This window comes from Lithobates pipiens, unplaced genomic scaffold, assembly GCF_037356315.1.
Source record: "Lithobates pipiens isolate NorthernLeopardFrog02 unplaced genomic scaffold, aLitPip1_a1.2 Scaffold_16, whole genome shotgun sequence".
NCBI lineage: Eukaryota > Metazoa > Chordata > Amphibia > Anura > Ranidae > Lithobates > Lithobates pipiens.
The window spans coordinates 561,124,693-561,141,741 of NW_027507748.1; the positions used below are offsets into that span (position 1 = coordinate 561,124,693).

At 40.8% G+C, this 17,049-nt stretch overlaps 1 protein-coding gene across 5 annotated transcripts in view; it reads right to left on the bottom strand.

The window, feature by feature from the left end:
- ARHGAP9 (Rho GTPase activating protein 9) overlaps window positions 1–17,049 on the bottom strand; it is a 171,478-nt gene that overhangs the window by 142,022 nt on the left and 12,407 nt on the right. For all 5 annotated transcript variants that reach the window (XM_077483598.1, XM_077483595.1, XM_077483597.1 and 2 more), the window contains exons 2-3: window positions 16,570–16,880; window positions 8,093–8,349 (exon numbers count right to left, since the gene is read on the bottom strand). In XM_077483598.1, coding sequence (XP_077339724.1) covers window positions 8,093–8,349; window positions 16,570–16,870 — 558 coding nt within the window. In that variant the 5' untranslated portion in view covers window positions 16,871–16,880. The remainder of the gene's footprint in view (window positions 1–8,092; window positions 8,350–16,569; window positions 16,881–17,049) is intronic.

A 17,049-nucleotide genomic window follows, 5' to 3' on the forward strand; every position in this document is an offset into this window, starting at 1 on the left:
GCAAAGTTGTTCATTACCTTTATGTTAACAGGCCCCGTTCTTCCTTCCCATTCAAAGTTCCACAAACACCAGTCTTTATATTTGGTAAAGCTTTATTCTTGAACTTGAGTAAATGTTACAATTGTGTAGAGGATACAAGTTGCCTCTATTAATTCTGGTTCCTGACTCTGATCCTGTGTACTTCCCTTTTGTGAACTGACCAGCATCACTGAATAATACAGTGGGTTGTAGATTCCAAAGTCCCAGGCCTCACCGCCTAATTCCTTGACTCTTGCAATCCACCCATGTCAGGTCTCTCACTAGGTTCTTAGACACATAGCAAGTTTACGGATAAGCACCACTGGGTTGCATGCCCTTTGCTCACTCCCATCGACAGTCCATGTTTCCCACAGAAGGTCGATTCCCAGTTTCCTCCAGTTTCCTCCGTCCGCTTTACTCCTACTTCCTCCTCCGCATGGTCTGGTGCATCTCCAGCTGGGACAACCAGTTTCTCCTCTGGACTACATAGCAACGTCTGTTCAGGTTATTCAGCACTGGGGTCTCTGAACCCCCAGGCCTTCAAGCCTGCTCCTGCTGCACTCTCTACATCTTGGGTTCTCTCCTTCCTGCCCAGAAACATGTGACCGCAGCTTATATGCAAGTCCTACCCCTGCCAATACAATTTAATGATTGGTCCAGAGCTCTCAACATAAGCTGCCTGCCACTCCAGTCCCAAATCCTGTCTCCCTTCCAGAACATTTCCACTGAAAGGCTGAGGGGACTTCCTTGAGAGTGTAGGTGGCTACACCCCCTCTATTCTAGCACTCCCTTCTCCCAAATAAACAACCAGGCCTAGAAAAGTGCAAGGCCCTGGCTGAATTTACCTATTACTATTCACAAAAACCCTATTAAGCACCCACCTAAGGGTGGGCGCTACATATATATATATACATATATATATATATATATATATATATATATATATATATATATATATATATATATATGTTAACTCTTATTCCTGTTCATCACTATAATAAATAAATAAAATACAAACAAATATGATCAAAACCACAATACGTTCTATTTAAGACTACAGTGATATTTGCCTAAAACAATGAAACAATGATAGACAATCCCCAGTTGTTACAGAATTGCAATCTCCAACATGCCCTAGAAACATATCTACTGGTCAGCTATCACTTGTTTAAAGATATCTATATCAGATTCAGTATAATGCATTAATATGATGGGTAATAAGAGAGAATGGTGAATGTAAAGCACATTGGGAAAAGGAAATGGTTGTTTATTACAAGGGACCAAGTGTGCTGGGAGTGCAGCTAATTATATAGGTCATATGCAAACTATTAAGTGTATAGAAGTAACACAGTACACAGCTATTTATTTCTACTGACTACAGTTTGAAGGAAAATTAGGCTGCAATGCTAAATGGCCAATATATCATGTTTCCTTGTGCTATAAAAAGGTAAAACAAATACTGAAAAACACTCCTTGTTGAGTGTAAAGTACATTCAATGTGGGCGAACCTGTTTGTCAGCTCTTTCAAGAATAAACAAAAGTGTCATAAATAGAACTAACAATATTTTTGGGGACTAGCTCAATAAAAGAAGTTATCAAATGACCATAATACTGTATATTATTGTGACAGCGACCATTGGTTCATTGGTTCAATCAATTGACTTATGCCGTATACACATGATCAGATCATCCAGCGGACAATCCGCCGGACTCTGCAGCGGAGGTCTGCCGGACTTTTCGAACGAGCAGACTTGCCCACACACGTGGCGGACTAGGTCCAGCGGACAATCCGCCGGACTATGGCGGGGGTCCACCAGACTTTTGAAATGAACGGACTTGCCCACACACAGAGTAAAGTCCATTCATTTTGAACGTGACTCCAGGTAGACGGGACTAGCGAAGGAAGTCAATGTCGCCGGCTCCATTGGCGAGATTGACACCTCGTGAGCCCTGTCGCCTGGTATGGATTTAAAGGGGAACCCCTACGCCAAAAAACGACATGGGGGTCCCCCCCAAAGTTCATAACAGACCCTTTTCCGAGCACGCAGCCGGTCAGGAAAGGTCAGGGGTGGGGACAAGCGATAATCCGATCGTGTGTACGCGGCATTGGATGTACTGATGCAATGTTGCTGTAAAACACCAACTCATCAGACACGTAGCCATTTAATACTCTACCAGAATTCGATTATTGTCATCTGATCCTATAGTTGCCACCTCATCCCTTTAAAACCAAACATATATGAATTATATTGGTCCTGTGGCTGATAAGGTGGTAATTAAACTCACTTGGTGACTTATCTGAATTAAATTAGCCTCAGAACCTGTTCGGGTTTAAAGGGATGAGGTGGCAACCCTATGGACCCCACTGATACCAGCAGCAGAGGTGGAATCTTAGATCTTTATCTGCTGACTTCAGTTGAATTAATTACACAGGTCTATGGATGAATACATATAGGAATTGATTGAATCCATTAGCCTTAAGTGCTGGTTGACACTTGTGCGATGCGGGAACCCTGAGAATCCACTGTGAGCTCCTGCATCGCACCCGACTTGCACAGAAGTTCATATATGCGAAGTTTTATATGCGAACTGCAGGGAGTGTCAATACATTGTTAATGACACCCTCATTTCAATTCGCATATTGCACTGTGAACTGACAGTTTGAACACGAATCGGATCGCATGGGTGTGAACACTTATGCGATCCGATTCTGGTGCTGACCAAAAAAAGGGTCCTGTGCGAGTTTGGTCCGAATGCGATATCAGCCATACTATCTGTAGGGCTGAAATCGCAGTATGGCTGAAATTGCATTGCACAGACATTGCATGTGATTTTCACTGCGAAATCGCAGAGTGCACACGTGTGAACCTGCACTAAGGCTGGGTTCACACTGTGATGTGGCTGCGGGTCCCAGCATTGGGTCGGGTGTGTCGCTGTAAACTGATTCAGGTGTTAATCAGTAATCAGTAATATTTGCCTGAATTTGCACCTGAAATGGAGCCAAAGACACACAGGATCCTTTTCCAATGTGGACAACAGCCACCCTGGAGCCCCGGAAATCAATTTGCATCAGCGTGAACCCAACCTAATGGATAAGTGCACTTTAGGACAAAGTGAACGTATGCTTTTTGGCCCTTTGCTCTGACCTAATCCATCCCACCCTCACCATCGACCAGTTTACAAAAGTGGATTGTATTAGCTGAGTACTGAAATCATGCTTTGGAATCTTCTTGGATACGGCTTTACTTTTATGGAGAAATATATTGTATGCCTTTTATCATCATGGAGAAGACAGGAAGAGAACACAAACTAATGCATATAACACAATAAGGATGGTACTTCCTCTGATTACCTTACCATAGATAACACACTCTAATACTGCAGTGCAACCTGCTGCATAGATAGGTATAATGCATACAGTATTGTCAGTTTATTAACCACTTTACTTTACATGTTGTTGTTCTTCCAACAGATTGATGGTCAGCCATATTGGTCTACAGCCTATATTTTAACTCCTTCGCACCTAATGCCTAAGCTCAATTTAGCAATTTTGACATGTGTTAGTGAAACCGTACATATCATCACAACTATTTTGTGCATCCAGGTGGATTATACCTTGGCTTTCATTTGGTAGTAAATAGTTACGGATATCTCCTGATATTTTTTTATTATTATTATCAAAGAAAACCTGTCTCAAAATAGTAAAAAAAAAAAAATATTTTTAATATAGCTGTATATTTTTTTCTACTACTATAAACTACCACCAAAAAACAACATAAAATACATTCTCTAGCTCCCGACAACCGCAACAATAACACATATGTAAATGTTAGCTGATGTTTGTATCCGTAGTACAGCCCAGAAGCAATAGTGTACATTTTGCTTATTTTTTTTATTTTGTGCCCCTACCTAAAACACTAGTTTGACAGTTTGACACTAACTGGCACTGATGCTAATTAAAAAAAAAAATTCCTGTCCAAAATATGCGGACCTTGACTTGACCCAAACACTAACGCCAGTACTAACCTAGATCAAACCTTGATCTAGGTATTTTTCTTTCTTTTTTATTTTATCTTTTATTATTTATTTATTTTTAAAGCAGAACTCCGGGATTTTCAAAAAATCCCCCATTAGTACACCCCCACACACAAAACACTAAACAGTTATTACATTTGTGAAATTTCTTACAGTTTTAGCCCTTGTACACATGGTCGGACATTCTGACAACCAAATCCGTCGGATTTTGTCAGACGGATTTTGTCCGAAACTGTTGCATACACACAGTCGGACAAAGTTGTCAGAAAATCCGATCGTACTTAATGTGATGATGTTATTTCATTAGGACGGGAATACGTTCAGGCTAGTAGCCAATAGCTTTGGTCTAGGAATTCGATCTGAGCATGCGTGGCACTTTGTCCGATCGGAATTCTCTACACATGATCGGACAAAGTCCAATCGGATCATGTTGTCGGAAAATTTTATAGCCTAGCTGGAGAACTTGGTCCGTCGGATACTCCGACGGAAACAGTCCGATGGAGCCCACACACAGTCGGATTATCCGACAACACGCTCCTATCGGACATTGTCAATCGGGAATGTCCGACCATGTGTACAAGGGCTAAGAGATATGTCTGATTTAATTTTCAGGAAGTCAGCTTTCCAATTCAAAAAAATATATAATCTTTTCTGGCAGAGAGGATCTCTTAGAACAGGGATTGTATCGTATCCTCTCTCCTCTCTTTACACTGTAATCTACATTCATACACTACATACACTACATACACTGTAAGCTACATTTCCCTTCATGCTTTACAAATTATAATGAATGTGGGAGGGAACACTAGGCTTGTACATGTAAATGTGAACAAGCCCACTTCAACATAAATCACACCCCTCACTCTGCAGCCAGCAAGTCATACATAACACACGGTTACAGACCCTTAAAAATGTAAAGCATGTCTGTTCTCTCCCCTCCAGCCACAACAGGAGATAATCATATTGCCCTTACATAACTTATGTAATCATTACTGAACTGTAGACAGATCCCATAACTATATATTATACATACTGTACTCTGCTGTAATTCAGTATTAGAAATACAGCTGCAGCTTTGAAATCGTTCTAACAACAATCAGTGGCCCCCAGTGCAGCTCATCAATGGCCCCAGTGCAGCTCGTCAGTGGCACCCAGTGCAGCTCATCAATGGCCCCCAGTGCAGCTCATCAGTGGCCCCCATTGGAGCTCATCAGTGGCCCCCATTGGAGCTCATCAGTGGCCCCCAGTGGAGCTCATCAGTGGCCCCCAGTGCAGCTCATCAGTGACCCCCAGTGCAGCTCATCAGTGACCCCCAGTGAAGCTCATCAGTGACCTACTATCATAAAACTGAGTATGTAAACCCGATACTCCATCTAACTGTGCTATACCCATAAAGAAAAAAAAAATACAGGGCATAAAGAAAAAAAAGATATAATAAGGGTGTAAGACAAAGGCAGGAAGGAATTAAAAGAGCCAGGGAAGAAAGTATACTGGGGGGGGGGGGGAGCTGGGTAAGGTGAAGCTAGAGGAGGGGGGTGGGGTATGGCATGCATCCACACTACCCATTGCCACACCCCTGGGTAAGGGTGTTAGGCTGTAGTCTAGGATACAAGGGCAGATTAGGTTACATCAAAGGTGCTTCCTTAATTTTGGGAATTAGTAAAATCTACCCAATAAACCCATGTCTTTTGAAATATCTCACTTTTATGATTACGTGTGGCAACAGGGTTTTCCATGGTATATACAGTAAGTGCTGAATTTCTGAGCACCACATAGCCAAAGTGGGGGCGAATTTGGTTTCCAGTTAAGTGGAATGCACACTCTTCCTGCAATAATTAGGTGTATCAACTGAGAGTGTTTATACTGCTTCCTAGAAAGGTGATACAGATGCAGCAGGAGTGTTGTGGGGGTTGTTGTCAAGGTCAACATCCATAAGTTATTTTAATATGAACTTGCAACATATTCCAAAAACTTCTAAGAGAGGGATAGATCAAAAGATGTGCAGAAATGTACAATTTTCCTATCCACCGGGCTGAAAAGCCCTGCAGATAGCACCTATGAAGGATCGTAGGCACCCAGTACCACATAATTATGATTTCATAGTCCAGTTCCTGAATCTTATTGGCGATAGACAATTTACAGGCAAAATGGAGAATGTTGTTCAGGCCAAAACGAGTTTTCAAGATCTCTTTCCCATTTAAGAAGAAATGGAGGAACATAATCAGTAGGCAGCCAATTAAGAAATTGATAGGAAGGAGACAGGGCATGATCCATGGGGGAGGAATCAAGATGTCTACAGTACATACAAATTTGGTAGCAGTTGCGCTCAGGTCCTGTTGGGCACTTTCTCTTGCCACTGGCCTACAGTACATCTCCAGCACTGACTTTCATCCGGTTGGATTAGGAAAATGCTGGATCCTAAACGTACTTGCCTGTATCAGAGACGGAAATCCTCTGTCTTTGTGCCTGGGGAATAAGATAGATGGCCAAGGATCAGGGAGTAGATAGGGAGCTTGGGGGCTCTTGAGAGAAGTCGATCATTCCAGGAAAGGGTCTGAAGTGTGATGAGTGTGGCAACCACAGAACATCTTGTATCGGGCAACGCAGTTGGTCTTGTTCCAGTTGAACCCACAGTTGAATGTCTTTATGTTTATTCCAGAGGGGTACGTTTACATTTTTAACCACTTCAATACTGGGCACTTTCGCCCCCTTCCTTCCCAGACCATTTTTCAGCTTTCAGCACTCTCGCACTTTTAATGACAATTGCGCTGTCATACTACACTCTACCCAAATTACATTTTTATCATTTTGTTCGCACAAATAGAGCTTTCTTTTGGTGGTATTTATTCACGGCTCAGTTTTTTATTTTTTGTGATATAAGTGAAAACAGAGCGGAAATTTGGAAAAAAAACAATATTTTCTTCTTTCTATTTTAAAAGAAATCCAACAGAATCGAATTTTGTCATAAATTTAAGCCAAAATGTATTCTGCTACATGTTTTTGGTAAAAAAAATGTTGTTAAGTGTATAATAATTGGTTTGTGTGATCACAGACATATGTACGCAAATGATCATGTACAGATGTGCGCAGGTGATCACAGACATATGTGTGCAGATAATCATTGGGACATATGATTTTAGTGGGACATATGTGGGGGACATTTGTTTTTATTATTTGGGGACATAGGTTTTGGGGACATGTGTGTTTACACTGTGTGGTGACATTTGTGTTTACACTAGGTTGGTGATCAGTGAGTAAAAAGCTGTAAAAAAACAGCACATACTCAATGATCACCAGCCGGCTGCAGCGATCTGCTCTCTTCTCTTCACCGACAACTTCTGTGTGAGAGGAGAGCCGATTGCCTAGCAACCCACTCTGTGTTACATCACATGACGGCTGTGATTGGACATGGCTGTCATGTGATCAGGAGGGCCAATCACAGAGCCCTCCTGACAATCGGAGATGCGCCGTGTCCAGGTGACACAAGCGCATCGGGATTGCGCCGCTGCGCGGGCACGCCTCGTGCAATCCCCCTCCTTCTGAGGGACGTTCCTGAATGTTCACTCAGGAGAGAGCACTCACTCGGTCATTTATATATATTGGCCGGGTGGGAAGTGGTTAAATAAACAATGTAGTTATCTACCCATCTAACACATGGATTTCAATTTGGCCAGTCCCAGCTGAACCGGATAAATTTCAATCTATCTATGGTCAGCTTTAGTTTAGAATAAGAGCAATACTATACTTCCCTTTTTTGTGTTTGGATTGAGGAGGGAATGGTTAATCAGAAATGCATATATTACCTTATACATCCTATCAAAGAAGCTTAACAAAATGTCTAATAAAATTTCTCCAAAGTGAGGAAAAATACCCTTTTGTAAATTTGCCACTGGAACTAGTGTCCTGATTGGAAGATATCCCCTTCACCTCCTATTTCTCTAGCAAATGTAAAACATTGGGAAACCTCTTGGCAACATATATCCATATATCTTAAAACTTCCGGTGAAAGCCAGTAAAAAGTAAAGTATTATTATCTCACCTTTTCAGAAACACATTTTTGGAATGATGATGGCTGCTTTTCACTTTTGGGGAACTGTCCATGCCATGAAGAACTGAGAGAGAAGCTGGCAGACTTCTTATGAGTCCTTGTTAAAGAGTTGGATTGAAATGTCTTCTCAGCATCCTTTTGTGGAGAACCTTCACAATACTGTTTAACGTAATAATGTTCCTCCATTAGAGAAGGTGCAAAACAGGAAACCAACAGGTTATCCTGGGATCTGTGAAACAATTTGCTACCTGAAAAAGAAAATTCCTCATGAATAGAATATAATTGTTTGTTGATTTTTCATATTTTTTTTCACATCAGTATTAATGCAAGCGATAATATCTCACAGTTATTTGGTCATTGCTAGCCCTGTGCCCAAATCGCAATTGTCATTTTTATTTTCTGTGCTGCTGCATTGCTCAACTGTTGCTCTAGTAGACTAACCAAAGCATAGTGTGTTTAAATGGAAACTATAATTTCTCTTTGTACAGAAAAATCTAAAAATGCTTTGTAAATGCTTGCTGAAGCTGGTGCTGCATAGACTAGCAAATATCATGAACATAAAACAATTCCCTTGTGTTTATGGCTAAAGAACATCCTGGGGCTCCCTCTAGGGATTGGTTTACAATAGCACCTACAGTAAATGCCTACTGCATGCTTAGTTATTCCTTCAGTTTCTAGCTAAAGCCTACTTGGAATATGGCTACAAAGGTGATAATCTCACAATTGGAAAAAAAAATCTACTAGTGCAAACGTAACTATTTTGAGGCATTGCAGTAGATTGAGTGATTTTGCAGACCCAGAAGATTAATGGCATGAGTATACTAGAATTGCCTCTAATTAGCCTCTAACCTTTAACCCCCTGGGTTGCTATACTGGATTTTCAAGCATATTAGGTTGGTTTATTATAATACATAGATAGTATTCACTATTATTATACAGAATTTATATAGAGCCAACAGTTTGCGCAGCACTTTACAACATGAGGGCAGACAGTACACTTACAATACAAATCAATACAGGAGGGATCAAAGGGCCCTGCTCATTAGAGCTTACAATCTAGAAGATCAACTACCTATTTTCCTTCCCTTTTATGCCCTCTCTTTTTTCCTTTCTTTCTCCCCTCTCCACCTGTTCCTCCCCACCCTTCTTTCCCTTCTTTCTTCCCCCTCCACCTGTTCCTCCCCACCCTTCTTTCCCTTCCTCCCTCATTCCTTATCCTTCCCTCTCCCTCCTTTTCCTTTCCCTCTCTGGCTTTTCCTCCCTCCCCCCCCCCCCCTTCTGTTTTCCTTTTTTCCTTCCCCTTTTCTTCCTCCCTCCCCCCCTAGCCAGTTGTTGATCTATCATAGAAGGTTACTTCCTTTACTTTGTATAACCCTTAGATATTATGCACTTGTGAGTGTCCCCTGTGTCTGCCGTGGGGGGGACTACCTACGGGTGCCCCTGTTGTGCTGCTTAAATCAATGGTTGGCTACTTAGGGTAAGCAATTCAAGGACCTAAAATCCCCAATGTACATGTTTATCATTGTTTATTGTTTTTCCTCCCCTTTTTCTTTATGAACATTTTCTGTTACGGCTGATTTGATATAAGACTTATATTATATCTATTATTTTGTACCTAATAATGACTGACTCATCCTGAGGAAGTGTACTTAACCATGAAACAGGTAGAGGATTTTATGTCAAGATCTACTATATCCGGTGTCTTGTAAAATAGTGTCCCCCATCAGATGCTGTCCTCTGCGTACTGCGCATGCGCAGTACACAGGAACACAGATTCCGAAAATTGCCGAGGACGAACGGCGCCTGCGCCGTGAGTCCAGGTTCTATCCCCACTATCCAAGTGGACATAGAGTTAGAATAAAAAAGAGCCGAGCGAAGCGAGGCCAAGCCCGAAGCGTGGCGAGCGAAGCTCGCCCGCGAGGGGCCATCTAAAATTCTTAACCCTATGTCCGCTTGGATAGTGGGGCTACCTCCTCCACTCACGGCGCAGGCGCCGTTCAACTTCGGAGTTTTTCCGAAGCTTCGGCTGCTCCGTACTGCGCATGCGCAGTACGGAGCGGACAGCATTTGATGGGCGGACTGTATTAGGCAGAACACCGGCATCCCCATCAACCACTGGGGACACTCTATTCTATCAGTGATAATGCACTGCTGTAATTATTTTATTTTATTTTCATCTCTTGAAATGTGTACTGTGATTTTTAAAATGTTTTTGTATCAATAAATTGTTATTTTTTTTATACTAATCATTGTGAAATCCTTGGGAACCGAGATAGTCCATCTTCCATTTTGTGCCAGGGGTATGTTTGGGGCAGCCCCAGATTACTGTTTAAGGATGACGGTACCCCTCTCTATATAATATTATCATACTAGAGGCATACTTCTAAATCATGTACTAGAATGGGAATGGAATGGGAATGGAAATTGCCTAAGAATTTCCCAAATTAGAAATTATCGGAGTGTCTACTGTAGTATAATTTTTTTTATATTTTAATTTAGGAGCGTTCCTGCGATTTTCTAAACATAAGTAGGGTCAAATCCAAGTTAATTTTCAACCACAGTGATGAGAACATTTTGAAGAAGGATGGAAAACTTTTCTCTAACAAATTTTTTATAGCGTATGTGGTTTTTGTTCAGATGATTACATTCATTTTAAAATCAAATGTTAGAAGCAAACTAAATATTTAAGTACTTTCGAACAACTGTTGTCTATTTACTGAATGTACAAAGAACTTTTATAAGAATATTCACACCAACGTTCGTTCAAAAGTCTACTGATGTATGGCCAGCTTTATTGAAGTCCAAGGAGGAAAGAGAAAAGATCAATTACAGAGGCTAAGTAGTTAGCACTTCCGTCTAGCAGAATTGGGGTCATTGGTTTGAATCCCATCCATAACACTACCTTCCTGGAATTTGCATGTTCTCCCTGTGTCTGCGTGGGTTTCCTCCCATGCTCAAAAGACATGCTGGTAGGTTAATTGGCTCTTTTCTAAATTGGCCCTAGTATGTCTATGTATGATTGTGGGTTAAGAAGTCCAGTTTGCAGTTTGCAAGAAGCCATTTGAGGGACACAGCAAACATGTGGAAAAAGGTGCTCTGGTCGGATGAGACCAAAATTTAACTTTTTGGCCTACAAGCAAAACACTATGTGTGGCGGAAAGCTAACACTGCACATCATTAACACACCATCCCCACCGTGAAACATGGTACTGGCAGCATCATGTTGTGGGGGTGCTTTTCCTCACCAGGGACAGGGAAGCTGTTCTGAGTTAATGGGAAGATGGATGGAGCCAAATATAGGGCAATCTTAGAAGAAAACCTGTTAAAAGTGTGCAAAAGACTTGAGTCTGGGGCAGAGGTTCACTTTCCAGCAGGACAATGACCCCAAACATACAGCCAGAGCTACAATGGAGTGGTTTATATCAAAGCATATTCATGTGTTAGAATGTCCCAGTCAAAGTCCAGACCTAAATCCAATTAATAATCTGTGGCTAGACTTGAAAACTGCTGTTCACAGACGCTCTCCATCCAATCTGACAGAGCTTGAGCTATTTTGCAAAGAAGAATGGGCAAAAATGTCACTCTCTAGTTGTGCAAAGCTGGTAGAGACATCCCCAAAAAGACTTGCAGCTGTAATTGCAGTGAAAGGTGGTCCTACAATGTATTGACTCAGAGGGGGCTGAATACAAATGCACACCATACTTTTCACATATTTATTTGTATAAAAATTTGAAAACCATTTATCATTTTGATTCCACTCCACAATTATGTGCCACTTTGTGTTGGTCTATCACATAAAATTCCATTAAAATACATTTACATTTTTGGTTGTGACAAAATGTGGAAAATGTAAAGGGGTATGAATACTTTTTCAAGTCATTGTATGTGTAAAGCTTTGCGTAAATTGACAGTGCCTGAAATAAATTACTAATATTCCTGCTAAACAGTCACATTTCAGAATAAGCTTTTTTAGATGCATTATAATCATGCGTTTACAGCTTAGATTATTATGAACTTTCTGCAATCAGTAATGATTTTAATATATTTTATGATATAGATTATAAGCTAGCACACAATAATATTATTTTATATTGCAATGTGTTATTCATGAAAGAATAAATGTGCTATCATGCATTTGCGCTACCAGCTATGTGTCACATGCTTCATTTAAAGTCCCAAACAACCCCTCGGAGACGGACGTGAATGCCGTGATCGAACCAGAGAGGAGGATGCATGCAAAGACTTTTTGTGAGTCGTCATTGGATAGCATTGAACTTTTTTTCACTGCTAGCTAATCCCTCTTATAACCATATCTAACTACCGAATAAACGATGCTATGTTATGTATAACTTAATTTTTCTATAATATGAATCCATCAATGACCAAGTAACAACCAGCCTACAGCTGCTAAGCACTTCTATACACTCCCCCAACATTATCTAATGACGACTCACAAAAAGTCTTTGCATGTCCATCTGCAGGTGTTTTACTCCCCATCCTCCTCTCTAGGTCCCAGAACGTGGCCCACTGCAAGCTCGGTGGACTATGCACCCACCCGGAGGACGCGGGGGGATGTGCAGCAGCAATGGGATCAACTACAATCTTGCAATGCTGGTTGTGTGATACATCCTCATGTCTTCATCCACTCATTGGTAACTATACCTCTATGTGTATGGAGATATAATTTTGCTCAATTTGAAATTCTACACCTATACAATTTTTATATTGTCCAAAGTCTTTAATTAGCTATTTTGACATTTTCCTAGAATATAAATCCCACTGAAGAGATTGGAAATCGCAAGATTCTAAATGCATCGGGGTTTTTCATGTGGATACATATGTTACAAATACAATTGGCAAACCATGCTTGTACATAGAGTGATTTTTTCTATGAGTGATGTTCCATGTTTGTTTTTTGTGTTTCACCACCTATATGGATGATTCATCATTGTTCATTTGAAATTAATATTGTCTGTTAAATAAATGATTTTTTTACATCAACCATTTTTATACAAATTCTCTGCTGCTAAAAAACCCCTGGGGAAACTTCCTGTTTTTTGTATACTTTTGGGTTTTGCAGCTTTGGGGGCTCTTTTTTTGTGTTTTCCTTTCTATATATACTAATTGGGTGGCTAAACACCGTTCTTCCCCCTCCAATGCATGTGAGCCCTGATATGAGCCAAGGCATATCGCCAATTTTTTGAAAAATTAAAATGCAGGTATTTTCCTCCAGTCACCCTTGAGGTGACAATAAAGGGACATATACAAAGCGTTAATAGCCTATAATGAAAGGCACCTGCATTTGGCTCAAACAGGTGGAATCCCTGTTTGAGCATAGGAGTATATCCTTTTTCTTGGGGTGCAAAAAGCTACCTACCCCCCCACACTTTTTTCATTTAATTGATGGCACTGTATATATCCTTGGCTCTTTCGATCAACAATACACCTATATATAATATATGATTATTTGTAAATCATTTTATTTTGTTTATCACTTTGCATGCATTGCAGTGTTTTATTTTGTCCATCCTCCCGGTGCAGGCAGCTGTGTTCAGCCCCACAGCACTGGGTGGGTGCCTCTTTTCCGCCCCGCTTCCCAGCGTGGTGTGGAGATGCAGATGCTATCTGCGATTCTACCCAATGTTTGTTTCCCTACAGTTGAGTCCTCCTTTTGGGCCACTGTGGGGAGCTTCCCTGTGCCAGCGGCATCCCGTGATCTCCACCGGACTGTCAGCGACATTGCGCTTTTGCGTCAGAGGCGGTGGCATGGGCCAGGGCTCATGCCTTCTGGAATGCCGAGGGGACCACGCGGACGACGCCATTTTGGTGCTGCAGACCTTTGGGAGGGTGGATGGGGTGGGGCCCAACACCTGCAGACAATGGACAAATCATGTAGACACTTTAAAACCCCACAGCTCCCAGAAGACCCTGAGGTGTTCCCTGGTAATGCTGTCATATACTAATACAGGACTGATGGAGTGCAGCGTTTGGAACACTTTTGACTGACTAATCTTTGTTCTTATGTTACACTGATCTATTTTCATTTTCTAACATTGCTATTTAACCTATACATTATTATCTTTTTGTAATATAACCCTAGTTTTATCCTCTTACTTTACGTAAATAGTATTCAGTGTCATATCACTTGTTATTTGGCACCCCGAAGAGACCGGAAATCGCAAGGGTCGAAATACATCTGGGTTTTTCATGTGGATACATATGTTACAAATACAATTGTCAAACCATGCTTGTACATAGAGTGTTTTTTGCTATGAGTGATGTTCCATGTTTGTTTTTGTATCGCACCACCTATATGGATGATTCATCATTGTTCATTTGAAATTAATATTGTCTGTTAACCCCCCTGGCGGTATTCCTGAGTCTGGCTTGGGGTGCAAAATTTTGTACCATTAGCGGTAACCCCAAGCCAGACTCGGGACTGCATCGCTGAATCCAGGGAGAGCTTACTTACCTTGTCCCCTGGATCCAGCGATGTCCCCCTGCTGTACAAGCGAGCCGCCCTCCGCTCAATCTATCAAGGAGCCGAGCTCCATTCCCTGCAAGAGTTGTGAGTGGAGAACAGTGCCAAATTCAAAAAGTGAAACACACAGTATACATACAGTATAATGTAATCTTACTGATTGCATTGCTGTATGTAATTATTTCACATCCCCTTTGCCCCTAGTGGTCTGCCCAGTGTCCTGCATGCAGTTTTACAATATAAAAACTGTTCTTTCTGCCTGGAAACTGGAGATTGTCCATAGCAACCAAAACTGTCCCTTTACATCAAAAATGGTTTTAGACCAGCTATAAAACAGTGATAATAAATTAGAATCACTCGCAGAATTGAGCGATAGCGATTTGTGGGGAGATCCGTCATCAAATACTGAAGTAATGACAGTGACAATTCTGCAACTGAGCAAATTTCAGTGTTTTTGATTTGATTACATTATTGAATATTTTTTATTATTGTTATATTATTATTTGGTATTATTTATAATTATTTATTATATTATAATTTATGATTTCATTTTTCAAACTGTATCATACCCGGGATGTCTACTAGACTCTGGTTTGGACAGATTTAAGTCAGTTATTCCTAAGAATTACAGGACTACAATATAAAACGCCAAATAACCATGCAAAATAATGGTACCGCTTTCAGCACCTAAAATCCTGTTTTTTGTATATTTTTGGGTTATGCAGCTTTGGGGGCCCCTTTATTGTGTTTTCCTTTGTATATGTTACAGTGAGCTAAGAGCTCTTCAAGGAGGCAAAATCCTCTTTTAGGCAGTTGTCACTAGAACAAGTAATGCAATTGAAATATTTCCCCCTGTTCCTGTTCAGAGGACAACTGTTTGTTCTCTTACTCGCAGTCTTGGTGACAATGGTCACCTGACAGGAGTTCTACGGTCCTCTACCCACCCTATAAAAAATTGGGCATTACACTTCAATGCAGTACAATAGATTGGCTAAGTCAGAGTAAAAAGGTGAGGAACATTCCTGACAAGAAATGCCCAAGTAAGTAAATGAATAAACTTTATGGCTCCATGCACACTGAAGCTCAAAAAAGCTTTTTTTGGACGCCAGATTGCTGGCAGAAAACGCTGGCTGAAAAGCGTGCTTTTAACAGTGTTTTGTACTAGCGTTTATGAGCTATATTAGCGTTTGCGTTTATGGGCGTTTTCAATAAAAATACACAGAGGACACTCCAAAAATCCCACAGTGCATTCCAAACTCCCACAATGCATTGAAAAAATAGAATGCCGAACACTAATTAACGCGTGTTTATGAGCGTTTATGAGCGTTTATCAGTATTTGACGTTTTTTGCCGGTGAAAAACGGCACTTTGAACGCGAATTTCTGGCGTTCAGAAAAAAGCCCATAAACTCCACTGTTCATTAAAGCTAAAAAACTTCCATGTGTGCATGGACACATAGGCTAACATAGAGTGGAGTTTATGGGCTTTTAAAAAAAATGCCCAAACTCCAATAAACTGCAGTTTATAAGCTCCAGTGTGCATGGAGCCTATTACTTTAACTGGACATTTTTTGTAAAATTTATGCAAAACGTTTCAGTGAGCAGACTTAGTAAATCAGAGGAAGCGGTCTTCTCATTAGAGTTCTAGAGAGATCTAAAAAGTCATGGGGGGTTATTTACGAAAGGCAAATCCACTTTGCACTGCAAGTACACTTGGAAGTGCAGTCGCTCAAAATCTAAGGGGTAGATCTGAAATAAGGGGAAGCTCTGCTGATTTTATCATCCAATCATGTGCAAGCTAAAATGCTGTTTTTCATTTTCCTTGCATGTCCCCCTCGGATCTACAGCAACTTTACTTCCAAGTGCACTTGCAGTCCAAAGTGGATTTTCCTTAAGTAAATAACCCCCATTGTCAGCATCTGCTGAAAATTAAAATATCAGTTATCAGTATAACAAAACTATCAAAGAATAGGAGAAAAGTATATTACCTATGCTTCCTTTATCTTTGTTTCTGGTTCCCAAACTTCTTCGACCTATCAGCTCATTGATGTAAAAGGTGGGCACTTGGAACGGCTTGGTGTTTTCACTATCTCCAATTTTTTTGACCTGCCACCAGTCTTTATTCAACTTGTTCAGCAATACCAGAACATCTCCTTCCGTCAGACAAACTGTACTCCCATCAGGAACCCTGAATGTGTAACTGCTGCTAACCTTAAGGACCGCAGGCTTTGTTGCAGTTGATGACCTTCTCCAGTTGCGGCCTTCCAGTGTCCAAAGCCCAGAGAACATTTCAGGAAGCCTGAAAAAAAGTTGAATAAGTTAATACCAGTTTAGCAACTAATCCATCGTTGGAAGTAGCAGATTTTACTGTTAAAGTGGACAAATGATTTACATTCATAGTTTAGATCAAATCATGCACAGAAAGGAGGCTTTTCAAATATGAACACATAACACCTCAAGCTTTCATA